Below are 23815 nucleotides of genomic sequence, written 5' to 3'. Positions count from 1 at the left end.
ATAACTGTGGTAAACACTGATTATTGTCATCAAACATTAATCTGCCACGTAAAGCTGAGAATCTGTCGCAGATCACCTCTTGTAGTCCGGCAAAGACAGACCGAATCAAACGCTCTGTCTGCAGCCTGAAGTTCTGTTCGAGTTCTGGCTCTGTTTGTGTTTATGGTCCCTCTGACGCCACTGGAGCAATGTTCATTTTAATTGCAGAAGTTTGTCTCCAATTGGGAACTGACCGATTTTGGTAATAATTTAAAAAAAAAGGTTGATTCTGTATTTTATTTACATTTATTTATGTATGTGCCTGTATCCTAACTGATGGGGCGGTCCTAAATCAGTCTGAAGCAGGATTGGTTAGCTTGAGGATCCCGTGCCACAACCAGGCAAATGATTCATTTACATCACACAAGCTAGCTCGGTTTTAACCGTTAACCTGCCCTCTCACTTAGCATACAGACATGTATTACCAAAATGTATTTAATGATTTATTTCTGCATTGTTGCATTGTTCTTCATATTAAATGGTTATGAGAAGGTTTGTGATGATTTTAATTTTATTATCTGATGAAAAGGCGCTGTGTGTAACTGCTGAGGTTGCCGGGTTAATTCATTATTTCATGTAATCTTGTTATATTTGCCCCGTTTGAATGGGTCTTTTCTTACTCTTTACCTCTTTAGAGTGTGAGCCTCCTCCTCTCCATCAATCCCATCTTCCAGGGTTTTGTTGAGCTAATTAAACATTCTTGAACAGACCTCAGTATAAACGAGCTGGGGCCAATTAGTGGACCAGAGGCCAGAGGCTCCTGAAGTGACTCAGGGCTACGATCGTCTTCCACTATAACTAGATGAAGAAAGATGATTTTCAAAGATGTTGTTTTAATGTTGCAGAGGCTATAAATGATTTATTGTCATCCCCTCTGTAAAATCTGTTCATATTTAACACGGCAGGCTTGTAGAGGACGAGATCATATTTAGTATCCTGCGTTTTACTGTGATGCTTCGGTTAATTAGACTGGATTTCAGAATTTGTGTAATGAGCCGGACAAAACGATTACAATTTACTGTTAAGGCTTTTTGGCACCCAGAGGGAGTCAGTGAACACAACAACAACAAAATCAGCTTGAATTTCTGAACTGCTGCAAAGCAAGCTGGGTATTTGAGGAAGAAAACATTTTTTAGATTTTGGCCCCCAGATCGGATCTTCCCCCATACAGTATGTCATGTGCATCTGCATCACATGGTTTATAGAGAAAGCACACCAGAGACTTCCACCAGATGATTTTTTTTACAAAGTTTGCATTGATTGGACCAATTGCATCAGATACTTCACCATCGAGGACATGGCGACAGTCCTAGGTCTGATCTCTATCTGACCCCGACTCTAAAACAGCTTTACAAAGAGAATCCAATGTCCTCCTCTGTTTTTACAGCAGTGTTTACGCCCTCATTTCCATCTGTCTGTCTTTCAGGTCTTGTCCATCTGTCCTAAGGACATGAGGGCCGACATCTGCGTCCACCTCAATAGGAAGGTATGTATCTGTGGTTTTCATATAGATGCACATCACAGTGCTTCACTAAATGAAACACGATGTTAATAGTTAACATCTAGTAAGTACTAGAGTAAAACTCTTCACACAAACTGTCTTTTAGATCATCAGCTTCACTCCTTCAGTCCAGTCCTTGGATGTGTTTGTTACAAAACTGAACACAGGCTGGGTGGGTTCACATGACTAATATGAGATAACTTTAGCAGACTCAAACTGCTGACCCGGCATTGAACAAAGGACACCTTTGTGTCAAATGACAAATACGAGTCACTAAAATTAGTTGTGTCATTCAGAGCGGGAGGCTCTGATGATGCCTCAAATATCTCTTTCTCAAACATAGACCTCTCTTCAAAGTTAGGGCTGCAGCATGGAGAGATGTCCTTTGGTGCTCCGAGCTTTCATTTTTCATTTCACCAAAAATAAGTGGATGTTTCAAAAGAAGGAAACAGGTTTTAAATTGATTCTCAGCCACATTTTTGCCTGTAAAATCCACAAGACATTGTTTCCCTTTGCAGGAAGACACTGCTCCCCACAGTCGACCACAAACGAAATCCTTTTGCAAAGAAAACAGATCAGGAAAGAAAAGTAGCAAATGCAAATGTGCTGCTCATTAAGCACCACAAAGTAATTAAAAAGACAGAAAGTGAAGTTTGTGGAAGTTTAGCAAAAAACCAAAACTAATGAGCCCGAGGAACATGATCAGAATTTTGTCACAAAGAATAAATTAAAGCAAGTAAAAAGTGTCACTCTGACTTCTCCAAATAAAGTTTGTTCGTGGCTGAAAACGTAAAATGCATGTTTGAAAACCTGCAGAAAGTGAACGCTCCATCCAAAGAAAACTGGACTCTTCTCCTTTTAATGTTAAACATCTCAAACCAATGTGTTAATACTAGGGCTGTCAATCGATAAAAAAAAATTAACTAATTAATCACAAAAAATTCTGTAATTAATCGCGATTAATCGCGATTAATCTATCAATAAATATATCAATAAATTAAATGCATTTTTCTGAGACTGAAGCTTACAATGAATATTTATTTATGTAAAATGATCAAATTAATGTAGAATAAACACATAGAAAGTATATTTAAATTTATTCATTTTATTGGCTTAAGGTGCACATATGCACAGTGCTAATAGAAAAAAGCCAGAATGAGGAAATATACTGACGAGTGCCACACTCCTGTAGTGTAGACTGGGTGTTTTGCTTTGAGGTGATATGTTAAAGTCGTGTTACTTCTGTGGAATTTAAATTCGGCTTTGCAAACTGTGCAAATTGCCTTGTTTTTGTCCAACGAGCCGGGCAACTTTTTAAAATGAAATGTTCCCCCTAAAAGTCCGTCCTTATCCATCTTTCCGCCATAGACTCTCCTTTAGTTAGGATAGATCATAGACATATACATAGACTCTCCTTTAGTTAGGACAGATCATAGACATATATACACAGACGCCTCATTGAGCAGGTTGGTCCGTTGCTGCGATACGTTAACGCGTCCACCATATTGGATGTGGCAGATCTGCCCGTAAACTAATACAAGCAGGGCCGGTTTTAGCTGTGGACAATGTGGGCGACCGCCCAGGGCGCAGTCTCCGTGAGGGCTTTAAGTTAATGCCTCTTATACACCCATTAACACACACACTAATATATCTGGGAAACTACTTTGACACATCCAAAATGGCGGCCGCAACCGGAAGTAAACAAAACCGCGTTAATTGCGTTAATTCTTTAAAATTAATCGACAAAATTAACGCGTTAATTTTGACAGCACTAGTTAATACACATGAGGCGATCAAGTTAACCAAATTAAATTAGAAGATTTATTTATTTATTAACTTCCAGCTGCTGTTCCCTGAGTGAAAAGACAGAGTGGTGGGTGAAGTTTGAGAGACGACCGAGGGATTATATCCTGGCAATTATATTTCATGACCACGTATGGTTCTCTTGCAGTGAAAGAAGTAACAAACGAAGGCTTCACTATTCATTGTGATGGATCATCTCACTGTTTGTAACTTGTTCTGCAGAGAGGAAAACAAAGAGGTGGAAGAACCAAGTTTAAAAAGAGAAGAAAATACAACATTCACTGAAACATGAGATTTCGTTCAGACGATGAGGGTCACAGCTAAAGGGAGCGGCACTAAACAAAGGGTTGTGTTCCAAATCATAAGGGTTCATCCTCTGAGGAGCATGTGCATGCTTAGCAAAGCTTTGTTGGACACAGCGGAGGTTTTGGTTTTCATACAGACAGGCACAAGATAAAAATCATGAGGTCACTGTCCTCTGATTGGTCGTCCGAGGATCTTAAATATCAAAATTTCATGACTGTCACTTGTAGAGGTATACTTTAAAAACAGAATTCAATTCAGTTTATTTATATAGCGCATATATTATAGCATCTCATGACACTTTTCATACAGAGCAGGTCTAGACTGTACTCTTTATAATATTAACAGAGACCAACAATTCTACCATGAGCAAGCAGTTGGAAAAAACTTCCTTTTAACAGGCAGAAACCTCGAGCAGACCCAAGCTCATTGGTAGACGGTCATCATCACAGCAGCAGCAAATCATAAACTATAAACTGTAATGGAGATATAGTAGCAATAATGAGTAGTAATATGTGTAGTGGACATCATGCAGGACCACAGGAGGAGGGAGGGAGAGAGTGGGAGAGAGAGAACTGTTGTACTCATACCAATGAACACAGAATTTTAAACCAGACTAATAAGTAACTAACAAATAAAAGATTTTATAGCAGCTTTAAACTGCAGATGATAACTAATCACCTGCCATCTCACTCAGGTGTTTAACGAACATCCCGCATTCCGGTTAGCCTCTGACGGCTGCCTGCGCTCGCTGGCCGTGGAGTTTCAGACCACCCACTGTGCCCCCGGAGATCTGATCTTCCACGCCGGAGAGAGCGTGGACACGCTGTGTTTCGTTGTGTCGGGGTCACTGGAGGTCATCCAGGACGACGAGGTCATCGCCATCTTAGGTACGTGGTCATGAGAGAGGTTTTTTACTGACGTTGGGAATCTGTGGTTTTTGTTGGCTTGGTTGGACAAAATAAGTGATCTGAAGACATCCTGCTCTGTTGGAAGACACGATAAGCCGTATTTCACAATTTTCTGACCTTTCATACAGAATAATGATTGTTAGCTGCAGCTGTAGTGCAGATTTAATGCTGTTTTTCTTTTCATTAAAGCATCCACAATAAAAAAGACATATAGGTCATAAAGAAGAAAGAGATGGATAATAATATGTGGTAAATGACAAATGACTCACTGATTCATAGAAACATAATCTGTGTGAGCTCATGAAGACGTGAGGTCAAAGATTCACAATAAAACAAAAGAGGAAATAAACTGCTGGTATTTGACGGTTTGGTGTTGAGCCCTTTGAGAGAAGATCGCCCAGCTGACACTCGAATGTGTTTTATTTTTAGAGAGCCAGAACGCCTGCCGCCTGTTTTCTGGGTTTCTTTTGTTTTTTGAGTTGATGGTGACGCATTTTTGACCTTTTCTGAGTTTGTAGTGTTTTCATAATCCCAGCAGGTATGACGACTCTCTCCACACATAGACAGAAAAACACGTAATCCTTCAGCTCAAGTGAAAATCACTCACACATGACGACAGTGATGTCACTGGGCCTGAAAATGTCTCATGACAACACGAGCAGAGAGCAAAAGTATTTGACACAACAGGTCTGAATTGTTTTAGACGCAGTCTGCAGTCCAAATAGCACCTTATACACAAGGATGACAGGAAAAACATGCTCAAACCTGATTGGTCAGTGCCACTTGGACTGCAAACATAAACCAGAACGGATCTGATACCAAAGTCTTGGTCCCACGTGTGCAGATTCTGCTTTCATATGCAGATATGCGTTTATACTCCTTATACTTTATTATTATAGTCTCACCTGACATCATCCACAGGTTTCTGAAGAGCTCACTGTCTGTCTGTCTGTCTGTCTGTCTGTCTGTCTGTTTGGCCATCGCTATGTTGGCAGTATGCTGTATGCTGCTAATCTAAAAATCATCAAAGACATGGATCTTTGATGGACCTGAAGAGCTAAATGATGCCTGGTTACTCAAACAAGTTCTCTGTAAAGCACCCACCTGTCAATCAAAGCGTCCACGCTTGTGTATAAATTCACCCTCAGTACAGTTGTCATGAACGGGGAAATTAGCTACAGAGACCAAAACAGTTTTTTGTACCAGGCTGTAAACATGTTTATTTCTGCTGTGAAGTTGGACATTTGAACATGGGGACTTATGGAGACTGACTCACTTGGACATTTCAGGAACTGCAGTTCTTGGCATTTCCTGTGTTGGCTTCATTGGTTTAGTTAGTTGGTTTGGTTAAGGCCCAGTTTCTGAATACAGGCTGTGTTAAACATTTTCATATATGGAAATCTCACTTTCTACAATGTGGGACCTTTAAACGAGAAGGAGGAATTTATTCCTCAAATGAAAACTGGTTTATTATTACAACTTGTATTTTATTTTCATAACATTAGTTTCTGTTGATTGTTTTTACTGGTTGCAGTCTGATATTATACTCACCAAAATAATTTCTGAACTCAACAGCATCACTAAAAATAGTCCAGCAGAGCAACCTTGAACAGGTTGTAAACAATGCCACGAACCAGCCAGATTATCTAAAGCACTTTGTTGGGAGGTCAAACTGAAAATGCGTTCAGGCTGCTGATTTCTGAACAATAATGAGAAATAATTATATTGTTGCAGTATTACCGAGAGAAATGATGCTCAGAGTATGAACCTCTAACCTTCCTTGAATCGAGAACAGTGAAGGTGTAATGTGGAGCTGCATTAATCTGTTTTCGGCCACTGCAGAGCTAGAAAACATTAGATCAACCTCACAGACACAAAGCCCTGATAAAATATTGTCTTATAAAGTTGTTCTGCTGAGAACAAGCAGACGCAGAGCAGCATGATCATCCCATTATGCTGGTGTTTGTCCAATATTCACTCTCATTTTATCTCCTTTGGCGTCCACCAACGCCTGAAGAAATATCCGGCTCTTTAGCTGCTAAATGCTCCACAGCAAACAGCAGACAGACGATCTGCTGTTTGCTGCCCAGCAGGTTTTGTACAGTTTAATAGAGCTTTATGAACTAAAACAGCCGCCTGCTGCTGGAAACAGGGTCAAGATGAGGGCTGACTACGTATACCTGTATACTACGCTATACGTATAACCAAAACTATGGTCTAAAAGAAGCTAAAATGCTCAGAGATGAAATTCTGTTTCATTGTTTAACTTTTAAATGTCCAGTGTGTCAGATTTAAAGGGCTCTACTTACAGAATTTAATCATTACGATTAAGTTTTCATTAGCTTAAATGAATTTGCGTCCCCAAAAACAACCTGTGGTGCAGAAGTTGAGCCAGATCCAACTTTTGGAAACCGGGCAACAAATCAAACGATCAGACCAGTCAAACTTTTACAGTCACCCTGAAGTCTCTGAAACTGAGTCTATCTAAACTCTACCTGTTGTGTTCTGGCTTTGTTTAATTCATGTACCCAGCTTCTAAATCTGTCTCATAATTTACACTGCAAAATAGAGACAAAGAAGTTTCATTCGGTTTGTGTCGATGGTTTCAACGAGTGGCGCTTTGGTCGAGTGACATAGACAGTGAATAAGAGTGAGCGAGCACTGGCCTTGATAAAGCCAGTTAATCAGAGAAATAAAAAGTTATTTCCTGATTGTTTCACAGCCGTTACATTCAGCACATATAGACACACCCCGAGCCGCCCACCTCAGCTCACCTCACCCGTTCCCCTCAACTGTTGCACAACCCTGCTGCAGCGCCTGATCCTGTCTGAATGCGCGCTAATGCAGGTTCAAGCTCTGAACATGTTTTTTTTTATAGCTCAGAAACATTTAAAAACCTGTTTTTTTAACAACATGGATGCTAAGAAAGGTTGCTTATCACTGACTTTTTTAATGTTTGTTGTAGATAGGCCGTATCATCTACAATAAATCGATGATACATTATTATAGAACGTAGTGATCCTGGATGGCGTGCTTAGAAACTGCTGCAGCCACATATTGGTGCGTGATTGTGTTCTCGGAAGCTTGTCGCTGGCATGCAAGATAATGATCCATTACGCTGGAGCTGCAGATCCCCTGCAGCAGATAGCGAGAGTCTGTTGCAGCTGCTGTTTTTGCTGAACGTGGCATGATGCGAGAGAACGGGAGGACAAAGTGAGCAAAACAGCAAAGAGATGATATGAGGGCGAAACTTTTTAAACAAGTTAGAGACAAAAGAAGTAAAACAAATATACAAAGAGACACATTAAGAGGGAGATGAAATATTAAGAGGAAGACAGGAAGGAAAAGAAGAGGCAGTTTAGAGTAAAATCATGACTCCAGTGTCTCGGCACGTCTCTGCAGATTCTCCACTACTTTAACTTCATTAGGAGGCCGAGTCAGACAATTAGATGATAAATTGCTTCATCACTACTAAGGACATTAATTAATAAATCGTCAGCTAGTTGTCATGAGAAGCGCCCTGGAGGATGGACGGGGTTAGAAGAAGAATATTTTCTGCTGTTGTTTTCCACTCAACTCACACTTTGAATTCACTGGGCTTCAGGACTTGTCAGGGCTCGGCATCAGTGTCACACAGACGCTGATGAACATGAGCTCACATACAGTGGACACCTCTTCAATCACCTTGTTGCAAAAGATAATTTAAAAAGTTTGCAGAGAGATGATTGGTCGTTCTGTTGCAGCCTCTTTTTAAATCCGTTCATCACACTCTTCAAAAGTAAGCTGATCAATCTATTTTCAATCTTTTCTGTTTTGTTTGTTTTTATTATTTTTTCCTTTATTTACTTTGTGAATACGAGCAGCCCTCTCAAACACGTCTGTATTTATTAAATAAGAAATATCTATATAATAAATAAATTCCAGAAACAAGTAGATGGTGCTTTGATACTGCACCTCATTGCCCGCTTGTCCAGCTCCGGTTCTGGCATGACACTGCCTCCCTTTCCTATCAGAATTCCTCTACACCCCAGGCCTGTAAACCTCCTCTTCTTCCCAGTGGTCCAAAATGTGTGGTACAAACACTAACACTGCTCCTGTGTTCTGAGCTCACAGTCCAGTCAGCCCAGCTAACAAACTGAGCTAACATTAGCTAACAGCAGCTACAGTTGTCAGCAGTTTACTTCACTGTCCATCAGGAAACTCTGTAAATCACAGAGAGTTGAGGTGGAGCAGCCGGAGGACATCAGAGGGAAAACCAGAAAACATTTCCTCCATAAAATATGATCCAGTTTCACCAGAATCAGTCAAATAGTTGCTGCTGTGTGACTTAGTGCCGTAAAGCGTTACGTACTTCTCCTGACCCGGAGCCCAAAGTTACATAGAGTGAGAACAGACGTACGAATGACAGAGACACCGTTCACCTGATTACAAGTCAGTGTAGCATCAACAGGATTTAACAGACATTAGTTCATGAAAGAAAAGTGACATCAGGTTAAATTAATATAATAATAATAATTTATAAGTGCGTTGGAGTGTAACAGGAATTAATCAAATCAATGTGTCGTTAAGACATAATAGCTCAATACCTGAACAACAACAATGCCTGAACCTGGTGTATTTCTATTTAAATGGAGTTGGACAAGTGAACAGTTTTCTGCTGAGGAAACGAGAGATGCTTGTACGTTGTACCACCAGGCTGTAACAGACATCTGTAATCTGCTGTCAGATGATTTGGAGTGTAATGCCAGCTGTCCTCATGCATGCTCTCATACCTCCAACAGAACTCACTGCTGACTTGCAAAAATAAAATCTGCAGAACAACACTGACTTTGACAGCAACAGGCAGTGCATGGGGACAGCTGGCATTAGACTCCAAATCATCTGACAGCAGATTACAGATGTCTGTTACAGCCTGGCAGGATCTCCGCTGAGGGACAGGTATGTGGTCCTTCTCCGGTGGATCGTGTGCCTCTTCCAATCGTCTGTCCTGTCCACAACTTCTTACTTCTAAACATCTTACTATCTGAATAATGAGCCCTTTAAAGGGCAGACAGCAGACTCCTTTGACAAAAACAGAAATGTAGCAGAATATTTTCACATCGAACTCTGTGAATTGAGGATTTCTTTCAACCAAACTGATCTTAGTTCAGTAAAAGAGAGAAACTTGACTTCAGAAGGTGTATGGTCATATTTTTCCGTTTAATAATGAAAACAGGTGTAAGATTTGTCCTTTCTTGACAGTTTCTAAGTTTATCTATGACACTAAATGTGGTGAAGTCACTGTGGGATGTGACATGAATTTTTTATGATGATTTTTGGTTCACAGAATTAGATCAGATCATACCCAGTTTAATATTTCAAATCTAGATTGAAACAAATTCCTAAAACTTACTAGATTCTTACTATTATGTTTGTAAGACCCGAAATGACAGTTAGTTAGAAGGTTATTGGGGGATTTGATTTTGAAGTTGCTTTAAATGGCAGCAAAATACTGCAACACTGACTGACACTGGCAGAATCGTTTTCTGTTGCCTCAAGATAGAAACGTACCAAGGAGATACCAGCTGAGTGAGGAGCACAGCGAGGCAACCTGCTCTTCCACATGTTGTCAGGAAAATCATTGCTTATTTCTGGGAACCCTTGAAAGTCTCTCAAGGACCCTTTTGGGTCCGCAGACTACACTTTCAGTAATGACTCACCTGATGCTGATTGGATAGCTTTCAAGTTGTTGTCAAACTTTGTGTTGCATAGCAACCAGATATGTTTCCAGGTCCAAATAACAATAGTTAGAGCTGCAGTTTGTGTTTGAGCGAGAGAAGAAAGCTGCTGGAGGAGGATCGAGGGAGAGGAAGATGAAGTCTAGATGGAAAGAGAAGAGTCGGAACAAGGGAGAGGAAAAAGATTGAAGGTTGGAGGAGAGAGCGGATGTAAGGGGATGCGAGATAAAAAGTCTGCTTGTGTGTTCAGGGCATGAAAAGGAGGCTTCGTTCTAAAAATCCCTTCTCTCTTGAAAGTTTTCCTTCTCTTTGCGACAGCTGTCCTGTACTGTGACAACTTCTTTCTTCTCTGTACTGAGGAAGGAAAGAGAAGTTCTGCCAGCACCAGAGAAAGAAATGAAGAACGACAGACAGGAAGAGAGAAGAAGAGCTTATCTGTGCATTAAAAGATAAAAATGTTTTGAATTTCAATAATTAGAATTCAGCATTATAATAAAGATGACTCTGAAATGAGTACTTTTTTTGGTACTTTAGGTATCTTTAAGTATATTTTGCACTATCCCTACACTAGTGTTACTACCTTTACTTAAAGCTGCAGTAGGTGAATTTTATGAAAAATAAATTTCATCATATTTGATGAAACTTTCACTTTATTCTGACAGTCATACGCAAGATAATTTGGCTCCTCCTCAAGCTCCAAAAAGTCACTGCACCTGAACAAAAACATCCAATCAGATCCAAGACAGGCAGCCGGTTGTTGTTGTCGTTGTTTTTTATTATTATTGTTATTATGATATAACCTTTATTTAACCAGATAAAAAACATTCAGATCAAGACCTCTTTCACAAGGGTGACCTGGCCAAGAAAGGCAGCAGTGCACGTTTTTATCGTGTACTGCAGCTTTAAGTAAAAGCACTGATAGCTTTTAGCACTGATAGCATGTGGGTGGGACTGGGCATGTCAGGTCTTGATCCAGTTCCTTTTGGGGGCACTCTTTGATTTGCACAGTCATGAATTCTACATGGAATAAAAAATACACTCATACACACAAACAAGCTGGAATATTTACTGTAAACATGTCATGACACACACACACACACACACACACACTCACACACACACACACACACACACACACACACACTCACACTCACACACACACACACACACACACACAGGGAATGACTGATAAATGAGTAAATGATGAACACAGTCAGGGATTGTGATGGGACAAAGAGCAGAGATGATTTTGGGGGATTCTCATCTTCTCCAATGATCTCTTTATTATTTTGAAACATTAATCCGGTGGAGGAGGAGGTCTGAATGAAGGAAGACGGAGGAGGACAAGAGAGAAAGACGAGGGGATGATATGGAGATAGAGAAAAGGATGGAGGCAGACGAAAGTTAATGGCTTAGTAGAGAGTAGGAGGATGGACAGAGAGGTGATCTGCAAGGCTCAGAAAGGATGAAGGAACAGAGGACTGGAAGGAGGACAAAGAGGAAGACAGAAGAACAGATTGAGAGAATATGAGAGAGGATCTAAAGATGGAGCAGAGGAGGATGGAGGGAGTGTGTGGTGGTTGTGGTTTTAAAACCACTGATTTCCCCAGGCTGCTCCTGGAGGCTGTAACACACTCTGCTCTCATTAGTGTCCAATGGCATCAGGTGGACACACACACACACACACACACACACACACACACACACACACTTACTTATATGTGCACATATACGAATGTCAGTGTGAATTTTCTTATTACGCCTCTTTAATGTCTCAATGTTCAGACTGAAAATGAGTTTTCTCTTGGGGGATAATAAACACATACACACACACACACACACACACACACACATCTCATACACAAGCGAGCACATACAGTTGACACAAACACACAAAACCACAACACTTTTCCCACAGTAACAAGGCAATACTGTGGCAGCTCCAGTAAATACTCATAAGTAATAACCTTCTCATTTCCCATCATCCACAGGCTTAAAGTGTCCTTAACCAAACGGTGACAGTGTGACAGGTACAGGTAGACCTCAGAGTCGAGAGTCGATGGGGTTTGTCTTAATTAAAGAGATCCTGATCCTGGAGGCTTAAAAAAAAGTCCAGAAGAAAAAGCGTCCTGGTTTTTGTGAAAAGAGTAAGAACCAGCTCCTTTGTTACATCGACTGGCAGCTGGAAGAAAGAACAGAACAGATCAGTTTGTTGAGAGGCGAGAACCATCCGAGCGGAGACAGACGGATGAATCTGGCTTGTGGGAATGTTTTGGAAGTTGAAGTTATCATAAGGTCTACTTACTTGTCCTTTTTCCGAGTGAGCTCTTGGCTGAAATCTCTTTAAGAACCAAGCAGATGGAGTTTTTTTTAGCTCCAATAAAAACAAAGTGGATAGAGTTTGCTACATCTGCCAAATATTGGTCGTGATGAAGTACAAACTTCCCAACTGCATGTAGCTGTTGTCCCCTTTAGTTTTATCTCTGTTTAACCTGTAGGCAGATAGTGCAGGTTGTCTTCTGTCAAAGTTTGCCAAAGTTAAACTTGAGGTTAAATCTCTAAAACAGGGGTCAGCAACCTGCCTGCTATAAAGCCCTCATTCAGAACCAGTCACCACTAGCAGTATGCAGTCTTGAAAGCGACTTTGTCTGTTTAAAAATTCCTTTTCACTCATTCCAAATTGTTTCTGATTTGTCTGTGCTGTGTTTTAGTCCATGCTGGACGGAGCCATGGCTCTCCCTCTCTCCCCTCCCCTCGGGGAGAGCCCGGTGCTCTCCTCTGCACCCAGCCTTCCAAACATGTACCACACATTTAATGTCTTTATGTTTGTTGCAAAATGTCCCAGTTAAAATCAGTAGGAGAGAAAGCAGTTGTGTTTCGTGTAATTTTGTTCAATTTTAACGATACAGAACAGCTCGGAAAAGAAACTGCTGATGAGCTAACGACGGGAGAGTTCACTCAGAAGTATGTGAGAAGAAGTTGCAATAATCTTAAGAAATATTTTATTTATTATTGGTTAGCTTCAGTATAACAACGTTATTAAAAAGAATACATTCAGAGACCTGTTATACTCATTATTATATGGCTCTCACGGAAATACATTTAAAATATGTGGCTTTCGTGGCTCTCTCAGCTATAAAGGTTCCCGACCCCTGCTCTAAAGTAAATACACTGATTGTAAAGAATTTACGTAAATGAATTGAATTTCAGATGGACTAGCTGGTTGGTGCAGTGTCTGCAGTATTACATGGATTTTCTAGTCCATCTACATTCCAACCCTCACCTATGACATTCAGAGGGAGCTCAGAGAAGAGCCAGCTCAGGTGGTTCGTGCATCTGAAGGAGATGGACAAACCTCGGTGCCTTCCTTCAGAGGTGTTCCTGGGCAGACCAAGAACTTGCTGGAAGACTACATAGGCCATCTAGCCTTGGGAGGAGCTGGAATGTTTCTGCATGAAGTTGTGCACAGATGGTCATGGTACAGAGTCATTAGTTTGCTCAGGTCTTCACCACTTTGCTTCAGCGTTAGCCTCAGAACAGACTTCACAAACATCACATTCATGTGTTGAGGTGTTCTGAATAGTTTCAAGAGGCTTTCTGTAGAGAGACAGTCGTTTCTCAACTTGTTTCCACAGTGGTGATGTAAGTACGACCAAATCAAGAGCGGCTCTTGACTTAAATGCAAACCAACTGGATCCAATGACGTGGTTTATGTCGGCGTTATAGGCATTCTTAATGTTATGTTAGGTCAATATATCATGCCAGAATATCCTGAATTTTAAGTTATGTTAGGTCAATATATCATGCCAGAATATCCTGAATTTTAAAACTATCCATTACATTCCATTAAAAGTGCTAAAAACATGCACAACTCAGGTTTATTTTTGGTTGAAAATTAAAATTTAGCAGTGGAAGAACAGCTGGATGAACAGACGAGCGCACACATTTTAGCCTGAATTATCTATTGATGATTTCCGCTCTGCTCGGAGAAAATTCACTCGCCTCTCTCTTTTTTTTTTCTTCTTTTTTTTTTGTTTTGCCAAAGTGATGAGCTGATTAATTTCTTAATCCATTATTCATGTGTGGTTATGAGAAGGGGATTCTATTCACACAGCAATATGTTCTGGGCCAGCAAGCAATACGTCAGCAGTAAGCAGGAGGAGATGAGCCTCCGACCACATATGAGTCGGGATGCATTACAAGATCCAGTAATAACAATCAGTGCAGGCCTGTTTTGATGTAGAATACATTAGAAGACAATTATATATTAAAGGTTTACTTCAGCTTTTCAGAAGTGGGGTTATATGAGGTTCCATACAGTAGATGGTGGTTGATGCCCCCACAGATTGGAGAAGCTGGCAATGTACTGCTGTGGAGGGGGGCAGCAACAAAACTGTTTTTAGCTACCTAAAAAGGCAAAGCCAAAAAGAATTAAGATTAGTTTATGTGTGTTCATGTGTATTGAGAGAATTTTTACCACTATGTTGGCATCAGAGACCTTTCTGACAGGAAGCTTGAGCATTCATATCGAGCCATGCTCTCTTATAAGTCAGCGGACTTATAAGGTAGACAGTGTTAGTTTGGATACAAACTACTGTGTGTGTGCTTTGAGCTTCCAAACTGGGGGTGAGTCAACCACCATCTCTGCATCAGCAAGCTATCATCTTAAGAGTTCAGTTCAATGACAGTGACTACAATGTCTTCATGCACCATCTTAAGTCTAAACTCAGATATCGTCCTTGCGTTCCTTTGTAATGTAATTAGTAGTAAGTGGTATCAATCTCTTAATTTACTTTGAGCAAGAAAGAAAACAAGTTTAGCTAAAGCTAGCAGTTATACCAAGTCAGTTTGTGAAGATGGAGACTGAACTCAAGCTATTTTTGTTTCTGTGAGCTCCTGTTTTATTTGCCCTCCTATTCAGACAGATATCCACACATCCTGGATCTAGTTGGGCCAATCACAGCCGTTTATCTGATATAACCTTACTGACACATTTTTGTAAACAACCAAGATGGCTGCTACCACCTGTGGAGCCCAAGCGGCAGCCTCTGTAGATGTTAAGTGAAGACAATGCAGAGGTGCCAAAAACTTCTGAGAGTGAATTTTGATGGAACTCACCTGTTCAGATTATAATAAGGCTTAAAGTTATGCAGAATTAACAGCGTGGACACTTTGAATGACAGGTGGGTTCCATTACAGATGGATTATCAGTGCACCCAGGTGTCATTCAGCCTGCCTCGGTTTCCGCTGATGATCTTTGCTAAATGTTTTAGATTACCCGAGGCAGGCTTCAGAAAAACCTGGGGTGGGTGACGTCATGCATGTCCATTTTTATACTGTTAGTGGTTGAACCTGATCATGTCGGTATCAAACGAAATGGATGGTATATGTTCTCTAGAAGAAAAACAAAGAGCTGCACTGTTTGAAATCGAAATTCGACTGAAAGGGGCGATTCCAGGAGAGTGGAGCTCAGAACTGAACAGGAGACAGTGGTTGTTCTTTGTTATAAGCAGAGTTTAAAGGTAATTCAACTTCTCTGTGTTTATTCACATTGCAGGGTCTCACATGGAGATGGTCACATGATTTAGGGGAGTGACAAAGAAGTATTGATTTAAGGGCATTCAAGTATTTTTTAGTAAATTGACTATCATCTGCTGGTGGGATGATTATAAAAGGCTTGAGCTGTGTTTGAGGAAGGGAGCCTTTTTCAAGGAGCATTTTATTTGTAGAGGTTCAGAAAGAAAGCGTAATTTAAAGTAGTTTGTCAGAGGTTGTTCTTTTCTCACAATTATTGTTTCATTTGTCTGATGACATAAAGTACAGCTCCTACAGTCTGAACACACATTTGCATATTAATCTTTAAAAAACGTTTTTTTTTTTACAAAATAACTCCTTCACAATCTGAAGCTCATATTAACACTGGCCATATGTTGTGAGGACTAAACACAGCATCAAAATGAATACATCAATTAATCTTAATTAATGGCCTCATCAGCATAAGTGGTTATGAATAATATCGTGCTGATCATGCTGGGACCTTTAGGTGGATCAAGTCCCTCTTGTTGAGAACAGAATGAGCTTCATTAAACTTCTTCATTACTTTTTCCTCAGTGAACATATTGAGTAGAACTCGTTCATTTTTTCATTAATTTTCATTCACTGGAAGTATTCAAATATTTTCCTTCATTTTATATAGAAACTATTTACATGTGGCAGGACCAACATTTTGGATTGGAGTGGATGAAGGCTTTATTTGTCATTGCAGCAGTACAAGTACAGTACACTGAAACTGCAGCACCAGTCTGCCCATACATATAATACATGTAATATGACAAGTGGGGGGTAGACAGGACATGGTCTGGTAGCCATAGGTGAAGAAGAAAGAAGGGATATAGTATGAGGGCAGGGGAGGAGAAAAAAAGAACAGCCCCCAGACTATGACCCTTTCAGGGAGTACACTCTGGGAGCACGACAAAAACACCTCAGCAATTATAGCACACTCTACAACATGAGACACATCACTTGCAACCAGGGGAGGGGGTTGGGGGGTTTGAGGAAGCCCAGCGCAGTCAGGCAGCCATCTCGGTCCTGCAGCCGATGTCAGCGCTGGTCGTAGACCCGCCTGGCCAGGCGGGGGGAACAAAGCGGCGAAGGCGGGGGGATGGGGGTGGGGCATTGAAAGCATATCTGTATATATGTGCATGTGTGCGTAGGCCTGGACGTGCCCCACCCTGCACCATCATCATGGAGTTTAGTCAAGTATTTATCTAAAGACTGAAAGTGCAACAATTATTAGAAACAGTGCTTCAAATGTTACTTCTAACATGATATGGACTATTAATGCTGTTGGTGGATATCAGTGTTACACCAGCTGTATAACTCTCCACCCACCCAGGTTTCCAGGATAATGGTCTGACAGGTGTAACAGCAGCATCAGCAGCCTGAAATGCTTCTTACTGGACTGAGGTCTGGCGAGCTGCAATGCAAGATAAAGCAATACAAGAGTACACAGCCACCCACAGACAATTTCTTTTTCTGCTGACGGGGGGGATACAGGCTACAGTCACCACCACGTGTGTTGGGATATTAAACAACATGTTTATTTAAAACCAGTGCATGTATATGAATAATCGCCATTCATTTAAACGGGGATCTCACTTAGTGATGAGCATTCTATTAAACTGCCCACATGTGAAGGCGACACAGTAGAGATGGGAACAACATGGGACAAAGCAAACATACAGCATCAGGTCATGATGATTATAAAAAAGCATGAAGCAACACTGAAAACACCACCCATCATGCTGTAGGTAGACCACAGACTGTAGAAAACCTGCACGGGTTTCCTCATTGTGATTCCTCATTTCTTTTATACAACAGTATGATTATGAATTGTTTGTTTGTTTAAATATATTTTGGCTCCCTCAACACAAATAGTTCCACAGCTGGATGGTTGCCAAGCAACACATAAACATGAACATCCTGAACACTAGGTTGTGATCTACACATTAGCACAGGCCAGCTGCTTTGTGTCAGGTATAAACCAGTGGTGGAAATATCAGTCTTTTTCTCGTCTTAACGTTCTGATAAAATCAAACATGTTTAATTATGAGAAGGTCTGTTCGCTCACTTCAGCACCAAACGGGAAGCAGGAAACCCGGTAGTTACTTTGGTAAAGGCTGTGTTTAATTCGGCATGCATCTGATCCACCAAGCAGCTCTTAATTTACTGAGAAGTATTTGAAACAGTTCACCTCATTCCTATGGTCGTCTAATGCTCATCTTCTAACACTAAATGATGTGTTTTTACGGACACATATTGAAGTGTTCAAATGTCATATTTCTTAAAGGGAGTTTAATGTTCAAACTGTTAATATGTTTATTTCTGAACGTTTTGTCAGTGCTACAGAAAGACTAGGTAACTGTTAAGTATGATAAAATTGTCTGACGTTGATTGCTGTTAGTTATTGGTTTGATTATTGGTTGTGTATTGATTACTGATGGACAGTTTCTAACAGCAGTATGTAGTAAATGGTTGATCTATGTGTGTGTGTTTTTAAACTAGTCATAGAAATATGTGCATGTTTGTTACAATCTAAGACAGATGATTAATATTAATGTAATGTTAATATTAGAACATCTGTAAAGTGGATTGGTACATGTAGTTAGAAGTCTCAGTGCTGTTATTCTCTATATCGGCACTCATGGAATGGCTCATTTCCAATCAGATTACTTGGTCTAAAGTACCTGTTGTTGTATAAATAGAAATAGACTGTGTAGTACTGTACCTACTCGTACATACACGGGGTTCCAGTACATGCGAGAGAGTACATGGACCTTTTTGTACCTCATCCTCAGTGTGTAACGTCAAACACAGTCAGGCTGAATGATATGAACAATGATTTCAGTTGTAAAAACCCAGTGACAGGGGTCACAGCACCAGCGTATCCGTCTCCATCCACCCAATCGTAATAGTCCTCACTGTGATTTTTAACCCTGCTGTAAGTGTCACACTCGATGCACACATCATCACCTTCACCAGTCCCTGGCCCGTGTGACCGCGTCCGTATCTACACCGCTAATTGGCGAAGAGCTGCAGATCTCTGGGGAGCTCATTCCAGACGAGTCCTGCTGCCTGAGTCGCTGTTGGATGTTGAGAAAGAAAGGGGCCCTCGGGAGAGGGGGGGCACAGGAAGGTTTTATCGAGATGAGATCCACTCACACACACTCTGTTGGCGCTTTGCGATGGTTTATTGGAAGCGTTCTGCGTCTATTACTCAGGGTGCTGTGACAGCTTGTGGACAGTGTGGACTGCTTTACATCACGTCTTATCCAGGTCATCTGTCAGAAAAATGGTGAATGGATGGTTCTGGCAGGTTTGACACAGATTTGAATCCTGATTAGCCCAGATTTGACTTTTTTGTTCGTCTGTTACCACCACAGTGCGACGGCTGGATCTTTTCAGGGGAAAGTGTTAAAGAAGCACCATTATGGTCCATAAAGACCTGTCTCTGCTCTCAGGATAGTTCCTCTTAATAAAACTCAGCACATTTCATGACATATGACTCATTTGATGCGCCCTATAATTGTGATTTTATTATCAGAACTGTTGCCCAGGAGACACACACGAATGTAAAAGTGTTCGTCAGTGATCAGCATGGAGAATTCATGCTGGCAGCTGATCAGTCGAGTGTCCAGGTGGCTGGTGCTGGTTTGAAACCAGTGATGGAGAGCAGGTCAAACTGCTGTCTTATTCACAATTCATCTTTTACTCTACATGGACATGACCACAAATGTCTTCCTCAGGTAAAGGTGTGTGTGTTAGCACTCCTGTATAAAGATGAGCTGTGATGACACACAGTACAAAGATGGAAATTGAACAATGTGCGTTGAGGGAGTTCCAAAGCACTGGTACAGTTTGGGTGATGCCTCGTGGCACATTTGAATGTGGGGTGGAACAGAATGAATGAATGAATGATCGTATTGATCATATATAGATGAGCATACTAGGGCTCAGGCAGGGGGGTTGTTAAACTCAGCTGGTAGAGCATTCGTCCCATGTACGAAGGCTCAGTCCTTGCTGCAGCGGCCCAGGGTTTGAATCTGACCTGCGGCCCTTTGCTGCATGTCATTTCCCATCTCTCTCTCTCCACATTCCTGTCACTCTTCAGCTGTCTCTATACTACAAAAGCTTGAAAAGGCCTGAAAAAATAACTAAAAACAAAAAAAAAATGACAGAGACGTACAAATGACAGAGACACCTTTCATCTGATTACAAGTCAGTGTAGCGTCAACAGGATTTAACAGACGTTTGATCATAAAGTTACATGATGTTGCTTGAACAGAGACTAAACTGGGATGCAGTAAAAACCACAGCGATGAAGGAAACCAAAAATCTAAAGTAAAAGTCGACCTGTTCTCGCTCACGCTGTTTGATGGACAGGAAGAAACTGTACTAATGTGACACAAGTTTAAAAGTCAAATGAAGTTTTTGTGATGAAAGTTCAGAGCGAAAGGATTTTATGTTCTCCTGATCTTTTTTACTGCACAGCGTGTTCTGTTCGGTGACTGCAGCTCTCCAGAAAACCACTGCCAAACTTCCAGCAGCTAAACTGGATGAATGAATCCACACAGCAGACAGTCTTCCTCTTAATACAGTTTAATCTTATTTCACACAGCTTTTTGAATCATATTACAGTTCAGTCTGATGTCTGTCTCCATCTCAGAATTAATTAACAGTGGAGGGTTCGACATCACTCGGCTGTGAGTTTTCAAAAGTCTTTTACCTCTTCTTGTGTCTGCCATGTTTTCTCCCTCTCATTCCGCTCGGATTATTCTGGATCTGAGACTGATGAAATATCTGTAGCTGTACCTGTTGGTATCAGCCTGTGATGGTGAAATCAGCAGCTCCGGTTGCTAAGGACTTGGCCAGGTAAATCGGTTGCTAAGGAAAGAAAAGGCGAGGATGTCTGTAGTTTATGCAGAGATGAAGATGGTTTATTTTTAATGAATCAGTCAAGTTATGTCTGTACAGATAATGAGCACCATCCTGTAATTCATTAATGCTGCACGAACCACCTCTCCCAGGCTTTCTCCAAATATCATAGTGTTACACAAAGCTGACAATCAATGTGATGTTATGTGACGCTCATAAAAAATGTTTTCAGACTTCTCTTCTCAATTAGCACATCACAGATGCCGTAACGTTTCTTCTCCTGTCATCGTGTCTGGTCTTGCAGCTGTCACAACAGATGAGAACAAACATGATGTTGAAAATATGGATTCATAGAGATAATATTTACAAAGATGTCTTTAGCTGTAACTCCGAGCCAGCTCTCTAATTGACTTGATATACTCGTGCGGTGCTTCCTATCACACCGCACCGGTCCAATTTGTGTTGAAGCTTCAATATTCTACAAAGTTAATGTTCATCATATCTGACAGTGCCTGTAACACCCGCTCTGATGGCACACTCTGTGCGGTGCATCAGAAGATTTTCCAAAACAAAAAACATGCAGTTGTGCCCACTTCATGGTGATGACTGTAAAGGGGTCGCCATTAAACGATTACAAGATGGACCAGAGCAGCGTCACTTTTGCTCAAACTGTCTAACTGGTTTTTGCTAATTATTTTACGTTTTGTAGTTAATACTTTAAATAACATTTGTTTTTTCCCATCAATATTCCAATTATTTTTAATACATTTTCGTATATGTACTTTTGATATGTACAAGTGTCTGCTTACAAGCTCAATCAATATTGAGCTGTCAAATGGTACAGTAATACTGTTGCAGGGATGGGGCTCTGTTGGAGCGGGGAGGGGTGATGTTTATATTTGTATTATTTCTGACCACTTAAGTTTCTGTATCTATGTCATTTGTACACTATGTCTTTTTGTATAAACATCAATAAAAAGACTTGGAGTAAAGATAAGTCTGTGAAATGTTAAAAAAAACTGTGAAAACAATATTCATCACCAGTCCCTAAAAACCAAACAGATGACGTCCTTAAATGTTCTTGTTTTGTCCAACCAACAGTCCAAACCTCAATGATACTCGGTTTACTATTAAATGAGACAAAGAAGCTGTATATAAGCGCCTCAGTTCTCCGTTTGATCCGGTTATTTCATTTTCGAATTTGTAGTAAATTCTTTCAGACTCAGGTCCCGCGTTTCATCAATAATTAAAGCTCTTCTCTTGTCCGTTTGTCCTCAGGTAAGGGAGACGTGTTCGGTGACGTCTTTTGGAAAGAAACCACCCTGGCGCATGCGTGCGCTAACGTCAGAGCGCTAACGTACTGTGACCTCCACGTCATCAAGAGGGAAGCCCTGCTCAAGGTGCTGGAGTTCTACACGGCGTTCGCCAACTCCTTCTCCCGAAACCTCATCCTCACCTGCAACCTGCGCAAGAGGGTAAGGTACTCTGCTCTGTGGACACACAACACACACACACACACACACACACACACACACACACACACACACACATCTGATCTTATACCTGCTCCGGAAGGTTAGCAGGAAAGGCTAACGTTACCGCAGCACTCCGGTGCAGCTACAGCTTCTTTTTAGAGAATTAAAACAAATTCATGAGGGAAAATCCACCACTGAATATCTCTGTGATCCATCTTCCATCTTTACCTGTCGGAAACAGTTCTTAGCATGCCGTTAGCGGTCCATGCCAGAGGCTGTGGGTCTGGCATCCGGGTAGACACCCCAGCCACAAATAAAGCCAATGTGGAAGTACCAAAACTGCAGTTCCTCCACTTTCCAATTCGTCCACTTGAGGCTGGCTCCAGAAGTGAGTCAGTCTCCATAAGTCCCCATGTTCAAATGTCCAACTTCACAGCAGAAATAAACATGTTTACAGCCTGGTACAAAAAACAGTTTTGGTATAGCTAATTTCCCCTGTTCTTGTTGAGTATTACCATGGAGACGGAAGATGCCAGACAGCAAACATGGTGGTGGCGAGCGCTGCATCTTCTTAGCTTCAAAACTCACTGTCCATTCTTTATACTGTGCAATGGAAGAACATGAGACTGAGCCAGTACCAGTGCAATATCTCTGAGGTTCAGCTGCTGGGCAGAGGTGTAAAGCAGAGAACACCTTGTTGATGCGAGGTGAACCAAAAGGTGAAAAATGCTGCACTGTAGCTGTTGAATTTATCCAGAATAAACCCAAAAGTGAAAAACTTTAAACTGCTGAATCTGTTTCTCACTGCACTGCACCTTCACAGTCATGGATGACTTCTTTATATCCACAGGCTTTTTGTATGCTTGTACCTTCGACCTCATATCAAAGAACCTGATATTTTCTAACACAGATAAGTGTCCATCCAAACCTTCAGCTGTCAATCACTGGACAATGTTTATGAGTAAATGAATCAGATTTTATGAGACAAACAGAAATGTCTGAGGTGAATCTAAGAGGATGGAGGAGAGGAGAAGATAGTTCTTTATTATTCTCATAAATCCTTCAGAAATTAAAGTATAACAGGACAGCCCATCTGACCTGGTGTTCCTTCATATTTTCCTCTTTTTCTTCACACGTCTTCTCTCATAACAAGTCTGTTGTTGTTTACTTGTCCTTAAGATGTTTTTCATATTTCATATTCTCTCAGCTCAATAGGTCTTTTTTCTTAGCGCGCCTCAAACACAATAAATTATACATGCAGTACCGGGTGCCTCATTATGTCCCGTGCCCTTTAGCCGGTCCTTCCTGACGTCCTAGCAGGCAGTCTCTTCACTCAGAGAGGCGGTTCTCATTCTCTGTTTGTGTTTCTAAGTTCAGACTTTAGAGATGATCATTTATTAATGGCCACATGCATGTTTTTTATCTGCCTGACTTTTTGTCAAAGTGTGCCTGTGACTGCGTCATGAAATAAACGCATGCATACCTGAGAATATCAGCGATCAGGTGTGTCCTCGTCCAAACGTGTAAGATTCAGAATGGATTTGACCCCGAGTCCATCCTGAGTAAAGATGGATTTATTTATTTTTTGGGCCTTTTTCAAGCTTTATTGTATACAGTACATGCAGCTGAAGA

General features: G+C 41.0%; 1 protein-coding gene across 1 annotated transcript in view; it reads left to right on the top strand.

Annotated features, from left to right (window-relative positions):
* Nucleotides 1–23815, top strand: part of kcnh5b (potassium voltage-gated channel, subfamily H (eag-related), member 5b) — a 143118-nt gene that overhangs the window by 86541 nt on the left and 32762 nt on the right. The window contains exons 10-12 of the mRNA XM_027278707.1: nt 1466–1525; nt 4344–4536; nt 21987–22183. Coding sequence (XP_027134508.1) covers nt 1466–1525; nt 4344–4536; nt 21987–22183 — 450 coding nt within the window. The remainder of the gene's footprint in view (nt 1–1465; nt 1526–4343; nt 4537–21986; nt 22184–23815) is intronic.

The sequence above is a fragment of the Larimichthys crocea genome, chromosome V (assembly GCF_000972845.2).
Source record: "Larimichthys crocea isolate SSNF chromosome V, L_crocea_2.0, whole genome shotgun sequence".
In the NCBI taxonomy this organism is placed as follows: Eukaryota; Metazoa; Chordata; class Actinopteri; family Sciaenidae; genus Larimichthys; species Larimichthys crocea.
Note: the sequence above shows the minus strand (reverse complement) of the source record. Positions and strands in the feature narration are given on the sequence as shown.